This window comes from Notolepis coatsorum, assembly GCF_963971535.1.
Source record: "Notolepis coatsorum genome assembly, chromosome: 1".
NCBI classification, from domain to species: Eukaryota; Metazoa; Chordata; class Actinopteri; order Aulopiformes; family Paralepididae; genus Notolepis; species Notolepis coatsorum.
In genome coordinates, this window is record NC_140165.1 from 56,855,867 (window position 1) to 56,878,812 (window position 22,946).

Below are 22,946 nucleotides of genomic sequence, written 5' to 3' on the forward strand. Positions count from 1 at the left end.
AGAAGAGCGCGAGACAGAGAAGAGTGGTGAGAAGAACTTTCCTGTTAAGATCATGGCCGAAGGTCCTGTGTAGAGAACTTTGATCATATGAATAAAATCCTCTCCCAACCCCATCCTTCTAAGAACTGCCCACAAGTAAGACCACTCCAATCTGTCAAATGCCTTCATTGCGTCCAAGGACATGACCGCTGTAGGGACTGCCACATCCTTGCTGGCATCAATCACGTGCAGTAACCGTCTGATGTTATCAGTAACCAGGTGGCCTCTTATGAAGCCGGTCTGATCAGGATGAACTAGAGATGTCATATGCTTTTGAAGTCGGGTGGCTAGAACCTTGGCATATAGCTTAAGATCGGCTCCGAGGAGACTTAGGGGCCTGTAGCTGCCACACTCGGTGGGGTCCTTATCTTTCTTGAGTAAAACAGATATAAGTGCTATATTGACATCTCTGGAAAAATTGCCCTCTTTGATTGAATGTAAAATCATTGAGAGTAATAAGGGACAGAGTACATCCCAGAATGCAAGATAGAGTTCCGGTGAGATGCTGTCCCATCCAGGAGCCTTGCCCCGTTGCATATCTGCAATCACTTCTAAGTTCAGCTAGCGTGATAGGTGCAGCTAACAGTTTAGCACTATCTTCCGAGATCTGTGGTAAGTTGATTCGATCAAGGAAATCCTCCAGCTTGGTATGATCAAAGACCACCTCTGACTTGTACAGGTTGGAATAAAAAGAGCTAAATGTATCATTCATCTTTTTGGGGTTGATGGTTACCTCCCCCTGTTGGTTCTTAATGGATGGGATATCCGCAAATTGTTCACTGGCACGTATCTTCATAGCTAATAGGTGACTAGGCCTGGAACCGTGAAAGTAGTAGTGCTGTCTTGTTCTGTGCATTTGAAATTCAGATTGTTGTCTTAAAATGGAGTTAATCTCTTTTTTCACTACCTTAATTTGAAGCTCCAGTCGACTAGAGTAGTTGTGCTGCAATGAAGAGATCAACGTGGCATGAAGCTTTTCCAGTTCCACCAGCTTGGAGAGACGTCCCTTGCGGAGATTAGATGCAAAGAGAGTAGTGTTATTTCTGATAAAACCATTAACCGAATCCCATATAATTCTGGGATCCTGTACCGAGCCTGCATTAAACTGCAGGAATTCAGTGAGCTTTTCTTTAAATTGCAAGTTAAACTCTCCGTTTTTCAGTAGTGTAGAGTTAAAGCGCCACCTAGGGGCACGGGATGTTATTTTACTGAGTGAAACCTTAAGTAGGTTACCTTTGTGGTCTGAAAGTGCTATGGGTAATAAGTCAACATCAAAGCTATCAAAGAGCCGTGGGGAAGAAAAAACATAATCAATCCTGGACAAAGTCTTATGTCTCGATGAGAAGAAGGAATAATCTCTCGCGGATGGGTTGAGCGATCGCCACATATCGATTACCCCCGTGTCCTTAGACCAGGCCCGTAGGGCCGTGGTAGCTTGCTTCTGATCAAAGGTTTCACCGTGACTGGACCTATCAATCAATGGATCCCAAACTGCATTAAAATCAGCTCCTACTATTAATGAGTAATCAGGTAGTTTCAGCATTGCTGCAGTGAGAACAGCATAAAAGTTAGCGTCATACACATTAGGGGCGTAAGCAGAAATCAGCGAAATTTTGCGGTTTGAACATTCTATTTTAGCAATAGTAATTCGGCCTTCTGCATCGGACCACACATCTAACAGTTTAATATTCAATTTCCGCTTCGCTATTATGGCTACCCCACGGGTCTTGGTGTCAAAAGAAGAATAACTTATGTCATGGTAGGGTGGCTAGGTGGCGCAGTGGGCAAGGCGCTCGCCACCAACGCAGGAGATGCTGGGTTCGAGCCCAGCTCTCTGCGTTGCTACCAGCTTGGCTGGTCGTTAGGGATGCCCCCCGGACCCCGGTTTTAAACGGGAACCGGTACTATATTAGAAAATACCGGAGTATTTATAAGCTCCGACGTCCTCGGTACTGCTATCGATACTCTAGAGAAATTATTATTATTATTATTATTATTTAAAAGTTGCGAACGATCTCTCCTCTCTCTGTCTCTGCACGAGAAGCAGCGAGTCATTATTACACACACTCCTCGCGAGTCGCGCTACACATACATACGGGTACTCCTTAATGAAAGCGCTGTCAATAGTATGCAGCTGCAGCACGTCAGACAGCAGCGCTTACAAGCCCCGCACATACAAGCCCCGCACACCTGATGTGCTGCAGCTGGAAGCATCTCAGCGCTGTCTTCGTGCCGACGCGCGCTGCACACAGACACAGACAGCTCTGCATGGACTGAGTCGTGATGGCGGATAGAGCGAAGCGTTCACAAGTGCAACAAAACATTTGCCAGTAAGGGTGGCAATACGAGCAATCTATCAAAACATTTGTTTGCAAAACACTATATTAGTGTGCAGAAATGCGCCGTATTCGACTGCCTTGCGCGCAGTGGTCCATCTGCATCCACGTCCACTGCAGCCGGTAAGCCAAGATACGGAGTTTCCTAGGCTAATAACGAATTATTACAAATAGGCTAATAAACAAAATAATTGTTTAGCTACAAATACTACAATCTAAAAACTTTTTATAGATCGTCAAGCTGAGGTCAGCCACCAATGTGTCCCAGGCCAGTGAGCCCACCACACATCCTCCCTCTACCTCCACCACCCAAAGTCCTTTCTCCCTAGCAGCTAGAGGAAAGATGACAGAGGATAGGGTGAACGAGTGTCACAGGGCTGTGACAAAGTTTGTTGTCAAAGGCCTGCACCCGTTCTCTACAGTGGAGTCCAAGGACTTTAGGTAACAACTAATCATTCAGTGTATATCGTTTTTTTTGTATACATAGTTGTCTAACTTGTCTGTTGTTGTTATAAGTTATTATTGAAGCAGCTATTCCCACCACTCCACACACATTTACAATAATTCAATCATTTCTAATCTTTACTGTAGGGAGATGACCAATGCTCTCAACTGCAAATATAAAAACCATAAAAAAATTATCAAAAAGAACCGATAAGAGTATCGATAAAGTACCGAACCGTTAAGCAGTATCGATAGGAGTAGTAGTATCGATAAAATCCTAACGATACCCATCCCTACTGGTCGTTCATACTAATACAATTGGCAGTATTAGGGGGTGGGAAGCTGGTGGGTGGGGATCGGACGTTGTGGACAGCGACTCCTACAGGTCGGTTGGTGCGCCTGCGCAGTAGAATCAGGAAGCGACGAGGGCGACGTGTCCCTCCCACGCAGACCCTCGCCGCTGAGAGATCGCGCTGTGCAGGTGAAAAGATGCGACGGCTGCCTCCTCGAGTACCGGAGGGGACACATGATGCAAGGCTTCGTCCACATTGCAGCCGGCTTGTGGGAGGCATGGCCTAACAACGTTCGAGACAGGGGAGGGTAGAATTGGACAATACGAAATTGGGGACAGGAGGAAAATAGAAAAATGGGGAGAAAAAGCAGATAAAAAAAAAAGGTGTTATGGTCAAATTTATTTGCCAGTCTTGCGTTATCCGCCAATAAAAGGTGTGTTTCACTCAGTAATGCAAGGTCCACTTCCTTCCTTTTTAGCCACGTTAGTACACTTGTGCGTTTATGCGGTATATTCTCTCTACAATGAAAACTTCTACCTGCATCCTGGACCCTATCCCCTCCATCCTAGTCAAGGCTTGTCTCCCTGCCCTTTCTCCCCTAATCACCTCCATTGTAAACACCTCTGACCACTGGCCTATTTCCCCCCGCCCTCAAAATTGCTTCTGTCACCCCCCTACTAAAAAAACCCGGTCTCAACCCTGAAACCCTTGATAATTTCCGCCCCATTTCCAACCTCCCCTTCCTCTCAAAAATAATTGAGCGAGCCATTGCCTCCCAATTAAAATCCTACCTCGACAACAATAACCTTTATGATACATTTCAATCCGGATTCCGCACCAAACATAGCACCGAAACTGCTCTTCTAAAGGTCACCAACGACATACTCCTCTCTGCCGACTCTGGTTCCCTCTCCATCCTCATTCTCCTAGACCTCAGCGCTGCTTTTGACACCATCAGTCACCCCATCCTCGTCACTCGTCTCCAGTCCTCCGTTGGCATCTCCGGAATCCCCCTCACCTTGCTCCAATCATACCTCTCACACAGGCACCAATTCATCTCTATCAACAACTGCAAATCCCCCACTGTCCCCATCACTCATGGTGTCCCCCAAGGCTCAGAACTTGGTCCCCTGCTCTTCATCCTCTACATCCTTCCACTTGGTCTGATTCTCCGCCAACATGGCCTGCGTTTTCACTGTTATGCAGACGACACTCAGCTCTACCTCTCCACCAAGACTATCACTCCAGCCACTCTCTCCACCCTCAGCACCTGCCTCACAGACATCAAAACATGGATGCAAAATAACTTTCTCAAATTAAACTGCAATAAATCAGAAATCATCATTATCGGTCCAAAATCCCTCACCAGCCACACCCAGGATTTCACCCTAAATATTGATGGTACCATTGTCACCCCCTCCACTCACGTCCGTAACCTTGGCATCATCCTGGACTCCACCCTTTCTTTCCTCCCCCATGTGAACCACATAACCAAATCTGCCTTCTATCACCTCCGGAACATTGCTCGTCTTCGCCCCTCCCTATCACTCTCCGCTGCTGAAACACTGGTTCATGCATTCATATCATCAAGACTATATTACTGCAACAGCATCCTCTACGGCTCACCAAACACTATTCTCAATAAACTCCAATATGTCCAAAACTCTGCTGCCCGCATGCTCACCTCCACCCGTCGCTCTGATCACATCACCCCTGTCCTCCACGACCTCCACTGGCTTCCAATCAAATACAGGATACATTTTAAAATACTACTCATCACATTTAAAGCCCTCAACAACCTTGCCCCTCCCTACCTGTCCGACCTCCTCCACCGTCACACGCCCACCCGTCGCCTTAGGTCTGCAGATGCCAACCTCCTAACACCTCCCACGACCAAGCTCCGGACCTGGGGCGACAGGGCCTTTGCTGCTGCTGCCCCCTCCCTCTGGAATGCCCTCCCCAGCCATATCCGTGATGCAAACACCCTGACATCTTTTAAATCAGCCCTCAAAACCCACCTTTTCAATCTTGCTTTTGACCTCTAATTCTGTCGGTTTTATTTTATTTTGTCATGTATTATTTTTGTTCTGTTTTGTTCTGTTTTTTTGTTTTGCCATAGTTTGTCTCTCCTGCCCATGTGAAGCGTCTTTGAGCACCTGGAAAAGCGCTATATAAAATAGATGTATTATTATTATTATATTGAGACCCCCTGTATTCCAGATGAATATGTTCAAATTAGCCATAGTCTACGAAGGCTGCAGTATGACTGAACGTAATTCGTTTGGAGTAGAGTACCATAACAGATATATAACCATTTGTTAACACATTCAGGGCCATTGGGATGCGTCTAATAAATCTCTAGAGGACCGGCAAATGTAAACCGACGTGGGGCTGTTTGTAGAGCTAAATCTATACTTTATAGTATTGCTATCTGTCAATTGGGACCATAAACCGTCCCTTCAAAATGGATTAAAGAAAAAAAAATCATCAATACGCTCTCATTTTATAGCGCCGTGAATATAAGCGTTATACGGTATTTGGTCTAGTATATTTCCTGGGAGGCGAGATAAAGGGCTAATAGTTACTAACGTTATATCCAATGGCATTTCCGTTATACAGATGCTACAGTTAAAACTCAAACTGCATATGATCGGCACGATCCTCAAGCATGTATGCATGAAAGGGGGGGGGGGGGGGCGGGGGACGTCGTTTCTTATTATTGATTACCAATAACCGTGTTCGTCTAAGTAGCCACATTCAGTAGGCCGATCGTATCGTATCATAACAAGGCTCGATTGGGCTGTAATTTACGTGAAAAAGATCTTACCATGAGCCGGTTGGATCCCCCCGAGCATTTCCCCGTTATCGATCGCCATCTGGTAGATCGATATGTCCATTGGCTGATGATAAATCCCCTTATTGCATAGTGAAATCCGCAATTCAAACTGTATCCCGTGCAACAGACAATAGCTATCGCTTCAGATGAGTAGAAAACTACATTAGAGATCCAAAAAAAAAAAGACAACTTCTGCCACAGGGAACACTCTATTATCACGATAGCGCCCCTAAGAGGATCTGGCCGGTATTGCACGTTGGCGAATTCAAAGAGTAGGGTAAATCTGCAGTGCCGCTCGGCGACCTTGAATAGGTTATTAAAATGGAATAAAAGCAATAACAACTTGCCACGGATATATCCGTGCTTCTGTCCACAACGGGTGGAATCGAAACACGGAGATCTCCGTGGTCGGGCGCCATTGTGTTAAGGTCCTATTGAGATCCGAGCGTGAGAACAAACATAAAACAGAGCGATTCGAATGCAAAGAAAAACATAAAACCTCACAATCCCCCATTCCCACCCCCCTCCCCCCCTTCAAAATACTTGTCCGGTATCGATCAAACATCAGTTGGTCAACCCTGACCGAGCACAGCAATCACAACAACAACATGTATCTTAACTAGGGTTGGGCACTGAGAACCGGTTCTAATAGGAACCGGTTCCTAACTTCCGGTTCTGGAACCGGAAGTAACATATTTGCATTTCGATTCTTAATTTCGATTTGGAAAGAATTTTTTTTTTTTTTTTTTTACTTTGTTAATTAATACCCTAGTTACAGTACAGCAACCAAATTAAACTGTATCAAGTCAACTGACAATGTGAATAGTATGAAAAAAAATTTAAGATAAAAAAATAATAATAATATTCTCCTGCGAAATAAGCTGTGACCTGTTTTGACCTGCACCTCAAAGAATCGGAATCGAGAATAGTTTAGAACAGGAATCGAAATGGAGAATCGGAACCGGAATCGTTCAAATCCAAACGATGCCCAACCCTAATCTTAACCATACTAATAACTTGTAAGGTATATGTGACCAAGTCCAGCATTTGTGCCGACATGTCTCCATTTTCATTTTCCAGATTGTTAAAGTACAGAATGTAAGCTTTCAAATGATGTGTCATACTTTGAAATCTGAGAATGTTTTGAATATCATATATTAATTTAAATCTTGTAAAGCAGTCTGTTGTCTAGAACACTCAAGGGGAGAAAATGCCTCTCAAAGATTTTCACACTTTAGCTAGTTTGGGGGGGGGGGGGGGTGTGGACAACTACCCTCACCTGAATAGCATTAACATAATTAAGTGCTGTCACAGTAATGATTGTGAAAAGTCTACATGACATTATACAGCAGATAACATGACATTGTACAGTAGATAACTATAATCATAGTTCAAGCAATTTTCATGCATTTTCAAGGTGCCTTTTCAAGCTTTTCCAACATCTAACTACAGATGAATCTTTTCAGAATCAGGTCCCTTCTGCCACTCCTATGTCACTCCGATGTCACTTTAGAACTAGCACTAGGTGTTAATGTTCTGCAGTAAACAACGCGAGGGTACTTAACGTAAGTGCTTAAGTAAATGTTCTGCTGTAAACAACGCAAGGGTACTTAACTTAAGTGCTTCCCTTAGGGAGGGGGTCGGGGGCTACTGCCCTCAGACCCCCAAGATAATTTTTTTTTATCCACTTTTTCTCCCATTTTCTATATTTTCTCCCATCCCAATTTCGTATCATCCAATTCAACCCTCCCCTGTCACAAACGCTGTTTCTTGCCTCCCACAAGCCGGCTGCAATGTGGACTAAGTCATACATAGCACAAGTCCCCTCCAGTACTTGAGGTAACAGCAGTCGCATCTTTTCACCTGCGCAGCTCGATCTCTCAGTGGCAATGAGTAACGCGTGGGAGGCTCACGCTGCCCCCGACACTTCCTGATTCTACTGCGCAGGCGCACCAACCGACCTGTAGGAGTCGCTGTCCACAACGCCCGATCCCCACCCATCAGTTTCCCACCCCCTAATACGGCCAATGTGTATTAGTACGGACGACCAGCTAAATTGAAAGCAAATGTGGAGCGCTGGGCGTCTCCAGATTTTGTGGTGAGCGCCTTGCCCACTACGCCACGTAGCCGCCCACCCCCAAGATAATTTTTATATGGGCAGTCTGACTTGGGCTACTGTACCATATATTAGTGTTGCAATGCATGATAAATAAACAGTGAAAAAAGCTAAGAAATTGGATGGGGCTGGGACATTTGGGACGAATAAAAATGTAAGATGAAAATCTCCCCAGCCTGTGGCAGGCAGTGGAGGTGTGAAATCCAGAACAATAGGAGTCACAAAGTGGAGTGGTGGAGTAGTGGTAGAGTAGCAGTAAATGCTGGACTTCTAAGGGCTTCTACTGTATAACTATAATCAAATATATAAATGAGTACTAGAGAGAGACTGCTTCCCCGCTGCTATGAGAGCTCTCGGTCTGCTGGCTGTTGACTAGCGTTAGCTGATGCAGTAGTGGGCGAGAGAGAGGGAGAGAGAGAGACTGCTTCCCCGCTGCTATTAGAGCTCTCTGTCTCGGTCTACTTCAGCAGGCTGGAATACCGCGCAGGGGATCGAGTACAGAGCTCTCCTCAGTCCATGGATTTTGCGCTCCTCGACCAGGGACCTTGTCAAACCTGAGCGTGCCAGGCCACGTATACTGACAATCTCTGTGCGTCCATTGTTAACGTTAATGACTCTCTCTGTGTGAATGCCTTTACCTGGCTCAGTGAATCTGAATAAACACACAGCGTGGGCATACCTCCCAACGCACAGCTCTATTCAGATGCAAAAATAAACCCAGCCCCCACCTCTCCTCTGTGGAGAGGACAAACTGTTTCAAAACAGCCTTTTTTAAACACGGAACAGAATTCTTACAATTAGAGTTATTATATCTGTTCGCTGTTATACTAAATATGTTCTTCAACTCTCGAACTGTAGTTATATATATATAAAAAATAAAAATAAAACAACATGTATTGTGTCTCTCTGTCATTTCACCCTGGCGACTTGTAGGCATCATCACCAGACTGGGTCACATATTGTAACAAATCAGAAAAGTAGAACCCATTTCACTCAACTGAGAGAAGAAATCTATACAACGTTCAATGTGCAGTTTAAAGTGCAGACGGTAACAACAGGTGCATTAAAACACAATTTGTCTGAGATGAACTAGAGCAGACAATAAAAAGGCAAATTCGTTAAATAGCACCGGTCGTCTGAATTATACTTGAAAAAGGTCAGTGTGCAACCGTAGCAAACGAGCCACAGTAAACACGTGGTGAGGTAATGTTAGCTAGGAGAGCTGGTCAACCGGCATGTCTTGAGCATTGCTTAATCAGGCTAAGGCCTGTTAGCCTGATTCACGTAGATAGCTCCGCCAAGAGAGGGCCATCCCTCTCGACCGGCAGATACGTTAGCACATAGCTCATTCGAGTGAAAGTTATGAAGTACAGTTAATCCAAATACAAACTCGAAAAAAGACAGTATGCATAACAGTCAATGCGAAGTCCAGTTGCGAAGTTCAATGCTCAGACAATAAAAAGACCAATGCGTCAAAAAGCACAAGGCGTCTGAATTATATCCGAAAATAGTCAATGTACATACCCATTTCTGGAAATATACAGCGTAGATAAACCATGAATGTTACTGTTCTGTTGGACCGAAAGGCCGTGGTAGGCGAGTGGAACGTTATAGTTAGCTGAAAGAGCCAGACAGTTAGCATAGCTTGCGCTAAGCTAACCAAGGCCCGGAGTCATGTTACTCCCTGGTGCTCGGCTCACCATCCTCGGGCGGGGTGGACGTCGCCATGTCGCGTCTGAGGAACCGCTCCCCTTCGGACACCGATGTGAATAGGTGGTTGCAGGACACAACTCCGTGGCCCTCCTTGATTTTCAGAGTCGCAGGGTAAATTAGGAATGCTTCTATGCCCCTCTCTCGAGCAATCCCCATAGCCTTCGAGAAGGCCCTGCGGCGCCTGGCGGTATGGTTGCTGAAGTCGGCGGCGAATCTGAGGGTATAGTTGCCCATTTTCGGAGGGTGTTTTCTGGCCTCTCGTAGAATAGCCTGTCGTGTAGGGAACCGCAAGCAGCAAAAGATAAAAGCGTGTGGATGTCTGGCTTTTTCCGTGGGGCCATTCCTAAAAATTCTATGTGCCCGCTCAATCTCCGGTATTTTGATGGACGAGGACGGAAACCATTGTGGTATCATCTTTTCTAGGTATAAGATCGGCGCATCTTCTTCAATGTCCTCGGGCAAGCCATAAATTCTAATATTACACCTCCTGTTCCGATCCTCCAGGTCTGCGATCTTATTTTCGTAATAAAGGAATTTATCCTCGACCTCCGATATCTCAGTGGAGTTGGTTTCAGTCACGATTGACACCTCTGCCATCCTTTCTTCCACTCTGGTGATCCAGGAGCAACGGGTTGAGTCTCCACTGGCGGTGGCCGAGCCGTGTATTCGGGATACTCATTTTCATAACTAAGGGACAGTTATGAGATAGCTATCGCTCCGTATTTGCATTTGGTTACGAGGGGAAGGAGTCTCTTATCCAGGAGAAAGCTGTCTATGCGCGAGAAGGTATTATGGACCGGGGGAAAAAAGGAGTATCCTCTGGATGTAGGATTACGAAACCGCCACACGTCAGCTACCCCATATGATTTAAGAAAGCGCCGGATTGCGCGGGCCGAGCTGGACTGGGGGGCCTTTCTGGGCGAGCTACGGTCCAGCACCGGGGAGAGTGCACAATTCATGTCGCCGCCAAGGATGAGATGGTGCGAGGTCATATCCGGTAGGCGAGAAAAAAGGCTGGTGAAGAACGAAGGGTTGTCCCAGTTTGGTGCGTAGATATTAGCCAGAATGACCGGAAATGAATGCAGTTTCCCCACCACTATAATATAGCGCCCTGCAGGGTCGGCCTCTACACTTGACATAGTAAATGGCGTGTTTTTATCTATCAAAATGGCTGCTCCTCTGGCTTCCGTGTGGAAGTTGGAGTGATACATCTGTCCCACCCACCCCCCCCCCCCCCCTCAGTCAAGCATGGTCCGCAGCTTTCAAGTGTGTTTCCTGTAAAAACGCCACGTCTACATTGAGTTGTTTTAAATGTGTAAGTATCTTCTTACGCTTTACTGGGTGGTTGAGTGATTTAACATTCCAACTCACGAAATTGACAGAGCACCCTTCCAGCCCCATGGTATCACCCGTGTCGATCATAGTAGATGAGAGAGGCCATGCATCTGGAACCTAGAGAGAGCTCAGCACAACTGCAGGTGAAAAGCAAAACAGACGGCTGATCAGTTAAGCATGTTGAATGTACAAGTCCGGTAACCCCCCCCCCTGACACCTATAAAAAACAAGGTGCCCAAAATACCCTTCAGAAACTAATCCACACATAATGTGCTTGTGTTGGAGGTGCTCTACCTATGGAGCCAGCCGCTCAGGCCCCCGTCAAGCCCCTTAGGTAAAAGAAAATAATAAAGAGAAAGAAAAGAAAAGTAAGAGTAAAAGTTTTCACTCAGATCTTGGTATTATAAGGTCTTCAGCTGCCCAGTGGGATACACCCAACCAGGTAAGGTAATATAGGTGGCAACGGTAAACGGTAAGCATAACAATAATATATTTAACATTAACAACCTCACATCAAGCAGGCCCCGAAATAAGGCACAACACCTTACTCCCGAGCAAGGGCAACCAACATGCCCCGTTAAACACAAAAAAGGGTGCCTGATAGGTGATATAGAATAAATTGGAAGAGGTGTGGGAGTGTGCGTGTGTCAATGCGTCTACAAATGGGTGTGTACCTGGTAGGGGTGCAACGGTACGCGGATACGTACTGTACCGCGTCAATGTGGTCCTCCGGTACAGTACAGGCTGTGCACCGTACGATTACAACGGTATGGTCAACCTTTTTTTGCGGAACTTAAATCCCCCCGGCCCCACGTAATTTATCAACAACACTGCGGTCTGCTGTGAGCATTATAAAACAAACGTGTGTTTAACCGACTGTGAATTAAAGTGTCAATGCTGTTTGTCATTTTAACAGCAGATACTTTCTTAAATGCCATCCTCCCGCGAGTGGGGTGTTGACGGGGAGCTTGCTGGTGTTATTTAGCATTGAACAGCTAACCGAAAGCTAGCATTAACTAACATTAAAGGTTTAGCCATAACGTTACCTTGGCTAACGTTGGGGCTATTCATAATCCAGCAATAATGGCTGCAGACCTGCAAGCAAAGTACAGCAAGTTGGCAAAGGAGTATTCCAACGTAAATCACATTTTCACCAGTAACATTAGTCTTTCCATCTCTCGGTAGCTCCTGCTAGCTAACCTAGCTCACGTTAGAGTCGTCGTCACTGAACCACCTCGCGTACAGAATTAATGACATGTTGCGGACAGCCATATCGGTGACAATGTTTAGCTTTTAGTGCCAAATGATAAGAGTCTGAGGCGGAGTCTCAAAAGAGAATGTTGAATATTTATTGTGCAAAAATCATTCACAACAGATCCTCTATGCTACATCAACGGAGCCTTGTAGACTGAGTAGGGTATATCTGCAGAGCCACTGGGTAGCGAGTGCAACACCGTGTAATGTCCGTGTGTGGATCATTGGAGTAGGGTATATCTGCAGTGCTGCAGCCCCATACTCATTGTATAGATTTGTATTAGTATCATTAATCAATCACCTGTTGTTGAATAAATACCATTACTTTCTAGTTATTACTAAAAAACAGTATATATAAAACAGTAGCTGTATAAAAAAAAAAAAATTATAATTTATATAAAAAGAAAAAAAACTGTACCGAAAAAATACCGAACCGTGACTTCAAAACCGAGGTACGTACCGAACCGTGGATTTTGTGTACCGTTACACCCCTAGTACCTGGGCATATGCCCTTCAGTGTTCGTGCAGTTGCGTGCACGTGAACCTATGTGTGTGTGTGTATGGATGTATCGGACACAGCCAGGGTGTAAGCGTATGGGTGTGTAGGCATGAGTGTGTGGGTCCATGCCCCTGTATCTGTATAATGTGTAAACGTGTATGTGTCTATATGTGTGTCTGTGCATGCGCGTAATATGCGCCCACGTGTGTGTGGTACGTCTAGAATCTCTAGATAGTGCATCCATTAGGTGTGCAAGCATGTGCGTCATCGTAGGTGTGAGCATGTGTGTACACATTTATATGTCTGTATGTGTATACACACATTGTCCTATTGGGGCCAAAATTCACATCACCTGTACATCATAAGTAGAGATCAATGAATTTGCTGGAGATTGGTGAGTCATTTAGCTTGGTATATGGTGTCCAGTGGCGTCCTCTCAATGCTAGGCAGATGACGCTACACATAGATTATCACACAGTAGACATTACAGTAGCCTCTATACATATATTGTCCTGTTGAAGTTAATATGATACATTGTTCACATCACTTGCATATCATAAGCAGCACGTACACACTGATACATCTCTCTTTCTATGTGGTCTCACCTGCTGCAGCGTGTACAATGTTCTTTCTGACGTAGCTCATTGCTTCACCTGCATCGATGAACTCTTTATCTTCTCCCCTGTGCGTGATGCGAAGTCGGGCTGGAAAAAGAATGCCGTACCGGGTGCCCTCACGACCGCGTAGTAGCTTCCTCACCTCCGTAAACGCAGCCCTGGCCTTCGCGACATTCGTGGCATAGTCTGGGAAGATCGCAATAGGCATTCCGTTGAACTGTATTGGGGCCTGAGCGCGCGCCCGGCTCAAAACCTCGACACAGTCCTGGTAGTAGTGGAGTTTAGCCACGATAGCACAAGGCTTCCCGTCCGTCCTCTTCGGCCCCAGTGTTCTGTGCGAGCTGTCTACCAGCACTTCATTATTCATTCGTAGCACGCCTCTCAGTAGTTTTGAGACCGACGCAGTGGAGCTCGAGCCTTCCGTCTCAGCCACCCCAATTATCCTCACGTTGCACCTCCGCATTCTTCCTTCCATGTCCTCACATTTCCCTCTGAGACCCGCCATCTCTGATTTTAAGTCTTCGATTGTGGTTTGTAGCGTTACCACCTCGTCCGACCACCTCGAGAGACCACCCTCCACGCCTTTAACTGTAGCCTCCATTTTGTTCATGTCCACACGCAGTGTGGCTACACATCTTCGCATTTCCTCATTCATCACTCTCAAATAATTTCTGATAAGGTCGAACTCTTTGGAAAGTGCACCTTTCAATTCCGATTGTATTATCTCTGCGAGTTCCGATTTCAGCACGAGGAGAATCTCCGCCTTTAAGGCTGTGGTATCCACGCCGGACATCTTTGACGGTGTGGACGGTGGTGGCCCAGAAATGGAAGTCGAGGCTTTTACATGCCTACTTGGATTCGAGACGTAACTGTATTTGCGTAGGTTTGATGCCATCTGTCCGTGTAAACAATGGTTTACAACAATTGGTTTGAACAAATGTACCCTAAGTAAGATTCACTAAGTTTTGTAAATCCGTAAGCTTATTAAATTAAGATAAAATAAAAATAAGTAGAGGCTCGACGGGAGCTAGAACAAACAGCGTGTTACTCCATTGCTCGCCTAGCCACACCCCCACACACACTCACTTTAAACAAACACTCACCTTTAACATTCACTTAGACACCTTAAAACACTTTTAACACTACACCATCTATTTATTACAAAAAGATTGCACTACATCCATACCTCGTTTTTGCATTTAAAAAAGTTAGCATTTTGTACTTTAGGTTGTACTTTAGTTTGTATATTATTATGTTGTATAGTGTTTTGTATAGTGTTTGGACTTTATTCTTTTTTACTGTATGAAGCACATTCTCAGGGGGCTCATACAGAACCAAGCACTGTAATGTAATTCACTGTAATGTACATATACTTTATACGTGACAAATAAAAACAAACTTGAACTTGAAATGGTAACCCTCTCTTGTCAATCCCCAGGATGAAGACTTTCAGGAGATGGAGGACGCAGCGAGGAAGATCGAGTCCCACTACTGCCAGTTCTTCGACAAAGTGATCGTGAATGACGAGCTGCAGGACTCGTGCGAAGAGCTCCTGGCGGTGGCGGGGAAGGCCCAGGACGAGCTGCAGTGGGTCCCCGCCAGCTGGATACGACCTACGGACGATTCCTGAGAGAGAGGAACTGGGGAGGGGGAAGGAGTGGAGAAACGTTGAAAGAGGAGGAAGTGAGGGGAGAGCAAGGTGTCGTTAACAGAGAGGAGAGCAAGGTGTCGTTAAGAGAGGAGAGCAAGGTGTCGTTAACAGAGAGGAGAGCAAGGTGTCATTAACAGAGAGGAGAGCAAGGTGTCGTTAACAGAGGAGAGCAAGGTGTCGTTAAGAGAGAGGAGAGCAAGGTGTCGTTAAGAGAGAGGAGAGCAAGGTGTCGTTAAGAGAGAGGAGAGCAAGGTGTCGTTAAGAGAGAGGAGAGCAAGGTGTCGTTAAGAGAGAGGAGAGCAAGGTGTCGTTAAGAGAGAGGAGAGCAAGGTGTCGTTAAGAGAGAGGAGAGCAAGGTGTCGTTAAGAGAGAGGAGAGCAAGGTGTCATTAATAGAGAGGAGAGCAAGGTGTCGTTAAGAGAGAGGAGAGCAAGGTGTCGTTAAGAGAGAGGAGAGCAAGGTGTCGTTAACAGAGAGGAGAGCAAGGTGTCGTTAACAGAGAGGAGAGCAAGGTGTCGTTAACGGAGAGGAGAGCAAGGTGTCGTTAACAGAGAGGAGAGCAAGGTGTCGTTAACAGAGAGGAGAGCAAGGTGTCGTTAACAGAGAGGAGAGCAAGGTGTCGTTAACAGAGAGGAGAGCAAGGTGTCGTTAAGAGAGAGGAGAGCAAGGTGTCGTTAAGAGAGAGGAGAGCAAGGTGTCGTTAAGAGAGAGGAGAGCAAGGTGTCGTTAAGAGAGAGGAGAGCAAGGTGTCGTTAAGAGAGAGGAGAACAAGGTATCGTTAAGAGAGAGGAGAGCAAGGTGTCGTTAAGAGAGAGGAGAGCAAGGTGTCGTTAACAGAGAGGAGAGCAAGGTGTCGTTAAGAGAGAGGAGAGCAAGGTGTCGTTAAGAGAGAGGAGAGCAAGGTGTCGTTAAGAGAGAGGAGAGCAAGGTGTCGTTAAGAGAGGAGAGCAAGGTGTCGTTAACAGAGAGGAGAGCAAGGTGTCGTTAAGAGAGAGGAGAGCAAGGTGTCGTTAAGAGAGAGGAGAGCAAGGTGTCGTTAAGAGGAGAGCAAGGTGTCGTTAAGAGAGAGGAGAGCAAGGTGTCGTTAAGAGAGGAGAACAAGGTGTCGTTAAGAGAGAGGAGAGCAAGGTGTCGTTAAGAGAGAGGAGAGCAAGGTGTCGTTAACAGAGAGGAGAGCAAGGTGTCGTTAACAGAGAGGAGAGCAAGGTGTCGTTAAGAGCGAGGAGAGCAAGGTGTCGTTAAGAGAGGAGAGCAAGGTGTCGTTAAGAGAGGAGAGCAAGGTGCCGTTAAGAGAGGAGAGCAAGGTGTCGTTAAGAGAGGAGAGCAAGGTGTCGTTAAGAGAGAGGAGAGCAAGGTGTCGTTAAGAGAGAGGAGAGCAAGGTGTCGTTAAGAGAGAGGAGAGCAAGGTGTCGTTAAGAGAGAGGAGAACAAGGTATCGTTAAGAGAGAGGAGAGCAAGGTGTCGATAAGAGAGAGGAGAGCAAGGTGTCGTTAACAGAGAGGAGAGCAAGGTGTCGTTAAGAGAGAGGAGAGCAAGGTGTCGTTAAGAGAGAGGAGAGCAAGGTGTCGTTAAGAGAGGAGAGCAAGGTGTCGTTAACAGAGAGGAGAGCAAGGTGTCGTTAAGAGAGGAGAGCAAGGTGTCGTTAAGAGAGAGGAGAGCAAGGTGTCGTTAAGAGAGGAGAGCAAGGTGTCGTTAAGAGAGGAGAGCAAGGTGTCGTTAACAGAGAGGAGAGCAAGGTGTCGTTAACAGAGAGGAGAGCAAGGTGTGGTTAAGAGAGAGGAGAGCAAGGTGTCGTTAAGAGAGAGGAGAGCAAGGTGTCGTTAACAGAGAGGAGAGCAAGGTGTCGTTAACAGAGAGGAGAGCAAGGTGTCGTTAAGAGAGAGGAGAGCAAGGTGTCGTTAACAGAGAGGAGAGCAAGGTGTCGTTAACAGAGAGGAGAGCAAGGTGTCGTTAAGAGAGAGGAGAGCAAGGTGTCGTTAAGAGCGAGGAGAGCAAGGTGTCGTTAAGAGAGAGGAGAGCAAGGTGTCGTTAAGAGAGGAGAGCAAGGTGTCGTTAAGAGAGAGGAGAGCAAGGTGTCGTTAAGAGAGAGGAGAGCAAGGTGTCGTTAAGAGAGAGGAGAGCAAGGTGTCGTTAAGAGAGAGGAGAGCAAGGTGTCGTTAAGAGAGGAGAGCAAGGTGTCGTTAAGAGAGAGGAGAGCAAGGTGCCGTTAAGAGAGAGGAGAGCAAGGTGTCGTTAAGAGAGAGGAGAGCAAGGTGTCGCTAAGAGAGAGAAGTGGCTTGAAGACGCAGTAGAGAGAGATTGATTGATGGTGTACAGTAGGGGAAGGTGTACACACTTCTATTTGTGGAGTATGTACCATGGAAATATATTGGACTAACACTACACCACTGACAGATGTACAGAGGGAGAGGTAGATGGATGGATGAATAGATGGCTGGTTCACATGGACTGCCATCGTGGCCAGGAAGGATGAACTGTGAAGTGACAGATTAGGCAGGAATGTGCCGTGGTAAGAGTTTAAATTAGAGATGTCCGATATTATCAGCCGATATTGGCATTAAAATGTAATATCGGAAATGATCTGTATCGTTAAAATATATATATATATATATTTAACCTGTATTTACACAGGCAATCTAGGAAGAACAAATTCTTATATACAAAAGCAGCCTGACCAAAAAGCAAAAGCCTTTTGAGGGAAGGGGGGGTGGGAGGCTGCAACAAAAACAAGGTTATGTACAGTATACAAGTAAATAAAAAAATATTACAGTAGCAATAGTATACAAGGAAAACTACAATAAATAAGGGAGAGAAAAGGAAAGAGAGGGAAAGAGAAAGAGAGAGTGATAAGAAAAGGGGAGATGCACAGATAATGTTTACATTTAGAATGCCTTGTTGAATGCATCCAGTGAAATTAACCTATCGATGCTTTTATTGTCAAAAGTATGCATAATGTTGTGTTAATTCCACGACAAGACATATGTAATGTTATTTACCTGAAATTATTTAGTTTTTGTGGGGGGGGGGGGGGGACCCTGCATATATCGGTATCGGTTGCTATCTGTATCGTAAATTAAGAGTTGGACAATATCGGTATATCGGATATCGGTAAAAAAGCCAATATTGAACATCCCTAGTTGAAATGAATGTTTTACACAATCCCAATAAAGAAAACAAATCTTGAGTAAAACAATAATGCTTGGGACTTTAGTGCCACCTAGTGGCTAAGACCTCTGGTTGTTTTTTCTCTCTCAAAATAAAACAATGTGTGTCACTTCCTGTTTACTCCAGCCCTGCTTGTAATTTAGTCTATGCTGCCGTCTCCTGGAGATTTGCGCTCTACTGAGCGCACCTTCCTAGTTAATGCTGTTACCATCTCAAATATGTTGTAAGTCATCTACAAATTATTAGTTAATTATGAAATGTTCATAAACAAATCATAAACAAATGTTTACCTAATGTTTTTTTAGGGCTGTCAGTTTATCGCGTTAATTTTATTAAATAATTACACAGCAAATTATCACGTTATGAAAATTAACTAAAATGTATATATATATATTTTTTTAAATCTCATTCATTCCATAAGAACGTAGAATACACATTTACAGCCTTTTTTTATATGGTCCATTTGCATGTTCTTGGTATCTGATTCTAGGGACATCTATGGATCTCAGGGAATGTATTCCCAGTGTCAGAAATACTGTGTCTGTTACTAGGCTTGAGTAAATTGTAATGAACCAAATGAGAATATCAATACATCTTTTTTTTTTTTTTTTTTATCTTTGACTGAATAACACCATGCTCAAATTGACCAGACCTGAAAAATCTAAGCAAATTAATAGATGGAAGATGATTAAACAGAAGGTTTTGTAGATATAGTACTGAATTCTGCCATCCGGACACATGCAATTTGAAATATGATTATAGAATATAGAATATCAGGCATAAAATGGTTATGTGATTAATTAGATTAATTAATTACAAATCCTGTAATTAATTAGATTAAAAAAATGTATCGCCTGACAGCACTAGTTTTTTTTAATGAGGCCTGTTCCTCTTCTCTTACAAATGGTGTGTAAATGTGTTACTGAATCATTTACAAGTAATTTACAAGTGGTTTTGCTTTTGCATCTAAAGTGTAAACAATTTTATTTTTTTTTGATCCACTTTTTCTCCCATTTTCTATATTTTCTCCCATCCCAATTTCGTATCATCCAATTCAACCCTCCCCTGTCACGAACGCTGTTTCTTGCCTCCCACAAGCCGGCTGCAATGTGGACTAAGTCATACATAGCACAAGTCCCCTCCGGTACTTGAGGTAACAGCAGTCGCATCTTTTCACCTGCGCAGCTCGATCTCTCAGTGGCGAGGAGTAACGTGTGGGAGGCTCACGCTGCCCCCGACACTTCCTGATTCCACTGCGCAGGCGCACCAACCGACCTGTAGGAGTCGCTGTCCACAACGCCCGATCCCCACCCATCAGTTTCCCACCCCCTAATACGGCCAATGTGTATTAGTATGAACGACCAGCTAAACTGAAAGCAATGTGGAGCGCTGGGCTCGAACAGGCAAGCCCAGCGTCTCCGTCATTCGTGGCGAGCGCCTTGCCCACTACGCCACGTAGCCGCTAGTGTAAACAATTCTTCATCATACATACATGTCTAACCTATCACTTTCAGACCACTCTTACCTGCAATCAGGGGTCTATGCATGTACACAAAGTATTTACAAACCATTTTGCATCCCCCCTAAACCTAAAGTGTAAATTGTTCTTCCTTAACCGTTACAAATGATCTAAGTAAATATATAAGTTATTTACAAACTGTTAGGCAGCCCTCTAATCCTAAATTTAAACATGTACCAAGGAGTAGCATACCATGTTAACTGTTGTAAATGTATAAATTACTATTCACATGCAAAGCTTGTTGTAGATCAGGGGTGTCGAACTCAATTACCAAGGGGGCCGAAATGAAAAATAGTACAGATGATTTTGCAGGTGGACACATGATAATACCTAAAAGATAGGTGCATTTTCCTGAGGTCACTTGCTTATTAATTGGTCATTTTGTTTATCTATTCAGTTTACAGCTCAGTATGTTGTAAATGCACTTCTGTTCATTCTCTGGTGCCTCAATGATACAATCAGGGTAGTTTAAAAGGTGGGTAAGGATGCATTATTTATGGATAATTTACTTATTATCCTTATCTTTTATAGATTGAAATGACATATTATGATTTAATTATTCACCCACAGTTTGTAAGATTAGCAATTGTAGGTTAAACTGGTCCTGGACTATTGGAGAATGAAGAACACCTTACCACTTTAACTGGTCTCACACAAAACGTATTTCCACAGAGTAGGTATGTGAAATTAATAAAAAATTATTATGCATTTGCAAGCTAATAATAGCTATTAAGTTATAAACCCAGCTACCTTGAGAAACTCCCTATAATAGACTCCCTTGAACCAGGCGGGTCTTGGAACCGTCACGTGACTCCCCAGGTCTCTTTCATTCAAAGTAATGAGGGTTCATTCTGATAATTATGTCTGATATGTTTTGTTATTTAGCAGACAATAGAGAAATTGCTAATAAATTAACAGAATGTTTAACTTTGCATGCGTCTGCTATTAATGGAACATTATTCTGAAATGAAATAAGACCGTCAGCCAGTAATAAATAAAAATGGGCTCCTCTATGTTTCACAGTACTAAAAGTGCTATAGATAACATTTATATGTAGAGTAATATATTTTTCTTATCATGAGTTTTTAGACCGGGGGCGGAATAAAAGTATTGCTTTCCCGCCCCCCAAAAATGATTGATTAATGAATTTGTCATAAAGTTTGCGGAACTGACCTCCTGCCTAGAACTCAGCTGGAGTCAGTCACATGATGTTGCCTACAAAGGTTATCCACACCAGTCAAATAAGGTACCTCATTAGGAACCTAGTTAGGTAAATAAGGTGATGGGAAGCTTCCTTGCATTTGAGACACAGTACTTGTACTTGTTTAGCACCACAGTAGGCTTCTTTTTCTTCTCTTCTGGGAAGGCGTGTCCAACTCCTTAATCATCATCAGGTGGCTTCTTCGTTCCGAAGGTTGCCTATCACTCTCCAACCCATTCTGTTCCCACTTCTTCTCTCCAACTCAGTGATTCCGCCTCTCACTCCGCTCCAATCACAGACGTCGTCTACCCAGCCTCTTCCTCTCTTTCCATCCACATTCCCCATCTCCCCACTGGATCCTCTCAGCACGTGCCTGCACAACTCCATCTTTCTCTTTTTCAACCTCTCCAGCAGCTGTCCTCCTTGCATACCCGCTCTTCTCAGTACCTCCTCATTCTTGATCTTATCCTTCCATGTTATCTTCACTGCAGCATATTAATTCTTCTACTAAATGTCCTGGGGTGTCTCTCCACACTGTACTGTCTGAGCTGTCTTGCCACGGTCTTGACGATGGCAAGGCACCCCAGGAAAGCAGCAGAACACCACATGGCAAGACCCTTGGAGAGTAGCAGGACAGTACAAGGAGACACCAGAACAGTGATGGACAGCAGAGGACAGACATTTTTTGCATACTGGATTTATATTCTTTTCATATTTGTTCTGTGTATTGACAATATATTATCCAAATTGTGTGTCAAATGAAGCTATGGAAATTGTTCGTCAGGTGAGTAGTAGAAGGATTATTAATTGTTTGTCAGGTGAGTAGTAGAAGGATTATAGTTTGTCAGGTGAGTAGTGGAAGGATTATTGTTTGTCAGGTGAGTAGTAGAAGGATTATTAATTGTTCGTCAGGTGAGTAGTAGAAGGATTATTCATTGTTTGTCAGGTGAGTAGTGGAAGGATTATTGTTTGTCAGGTGAGTAGTAGAAGGATTATTAATTGTTCGTCAGGTGAGTAGTAGAAGGATTATTCATTGTTTGTCAGGTGAGTAGTGGAAGGATTATTAATTGTTCGTCAGGTGAGTAGTAGAAGGATTATTCATTGTTTGTCAGGTGAGTGGAAGGATTATTAATTGTTCGTCAGGTGAGTAGTAGAAGGATTATTCATTGTTTGTCAGGTGAGTAGTGGAAGGATTATTAATTGTTAGTCAGGTGAGTAGTAGAAGGATTATTCATTGTTTGTCAGGTGAGTAGTGGAAGGATTATTAATTGTTCGTCAGGTGAGTAGTAGAAGGATTATTCATTGTTTGTCAGGCGAGTAGTGGAAGGATTATTAATTGTTCGTCAGGTGAGTAGTAGAAGGATTATTCATTGTTTGTCAGGTGAGTAGTAGAAGGATTATTAATCGTTCATCAGGTGAGTAGTAGAATGGTTATTACTTGCTTATTTACTGAGTAAGACAATTTATGAAGCACACTGGACTCACTTTGCAGTCAATTCAGCCAATGAATCATAACTGAAATAAAAATAAATAACACAAGATTACAGTTTCCCCTTGTAGTCATCCATTAATAATTTATTGGGCACAACCTTACAATGCCAATAATTATGTTGTTTAAAAGCACTTCATGCCATTGAACATTGTAATTTCTGACCTTTTACAAGGTTCAACGGCTAAACTACTTCAATAAATAACTAACAGTAGTGAAATTAAATAAATACATAAAAAAAAGAAAACACTCCAAAAACAACTAGCAATTGTCTCAGTTTCTCTTCCTTTAGTATTTAAAAATACTGACTTTTCACTTTCCTTCATAAAAAGGTGAAGATTAATTTAGAATATTTACATACAGGGTAGAGTGCTTGGAAGACGTGAGGCGCTGGTATGAACGCAAAAAACAAAACAATGCTCCCGCAGGTTTAACAGCC

At 44.1% G+C, this 22,946-nt stretch overlaps 1 protein-coding gene across 1 annotated transcript in view; it reads left to right on the top strand.

The window, feature by feature from the left end:
• mpp4b (MAGUK p55 scaffold protein 4b) overlaps positions 1 to 15,112 on the top strand; it is a gene marked incomplete at both ends in the record, with an annotated part of 63,990 nt that extends 48,878 nt beyond the window's left edge. The window contains one exon of the mRNA XM_084320826.1: positions 14,921 to 15,112. Within this exon, the coding sequence (XP_084176952.1) occupies positions 14,921 to 15,112 (192 nt within the window). The remainder of the gene's footprint in view (positions 1 to 14,920) is intronic.
• Between the last annotated feature and the right edge of the window lie 7,834 nt (positions 15,113 to 22,946).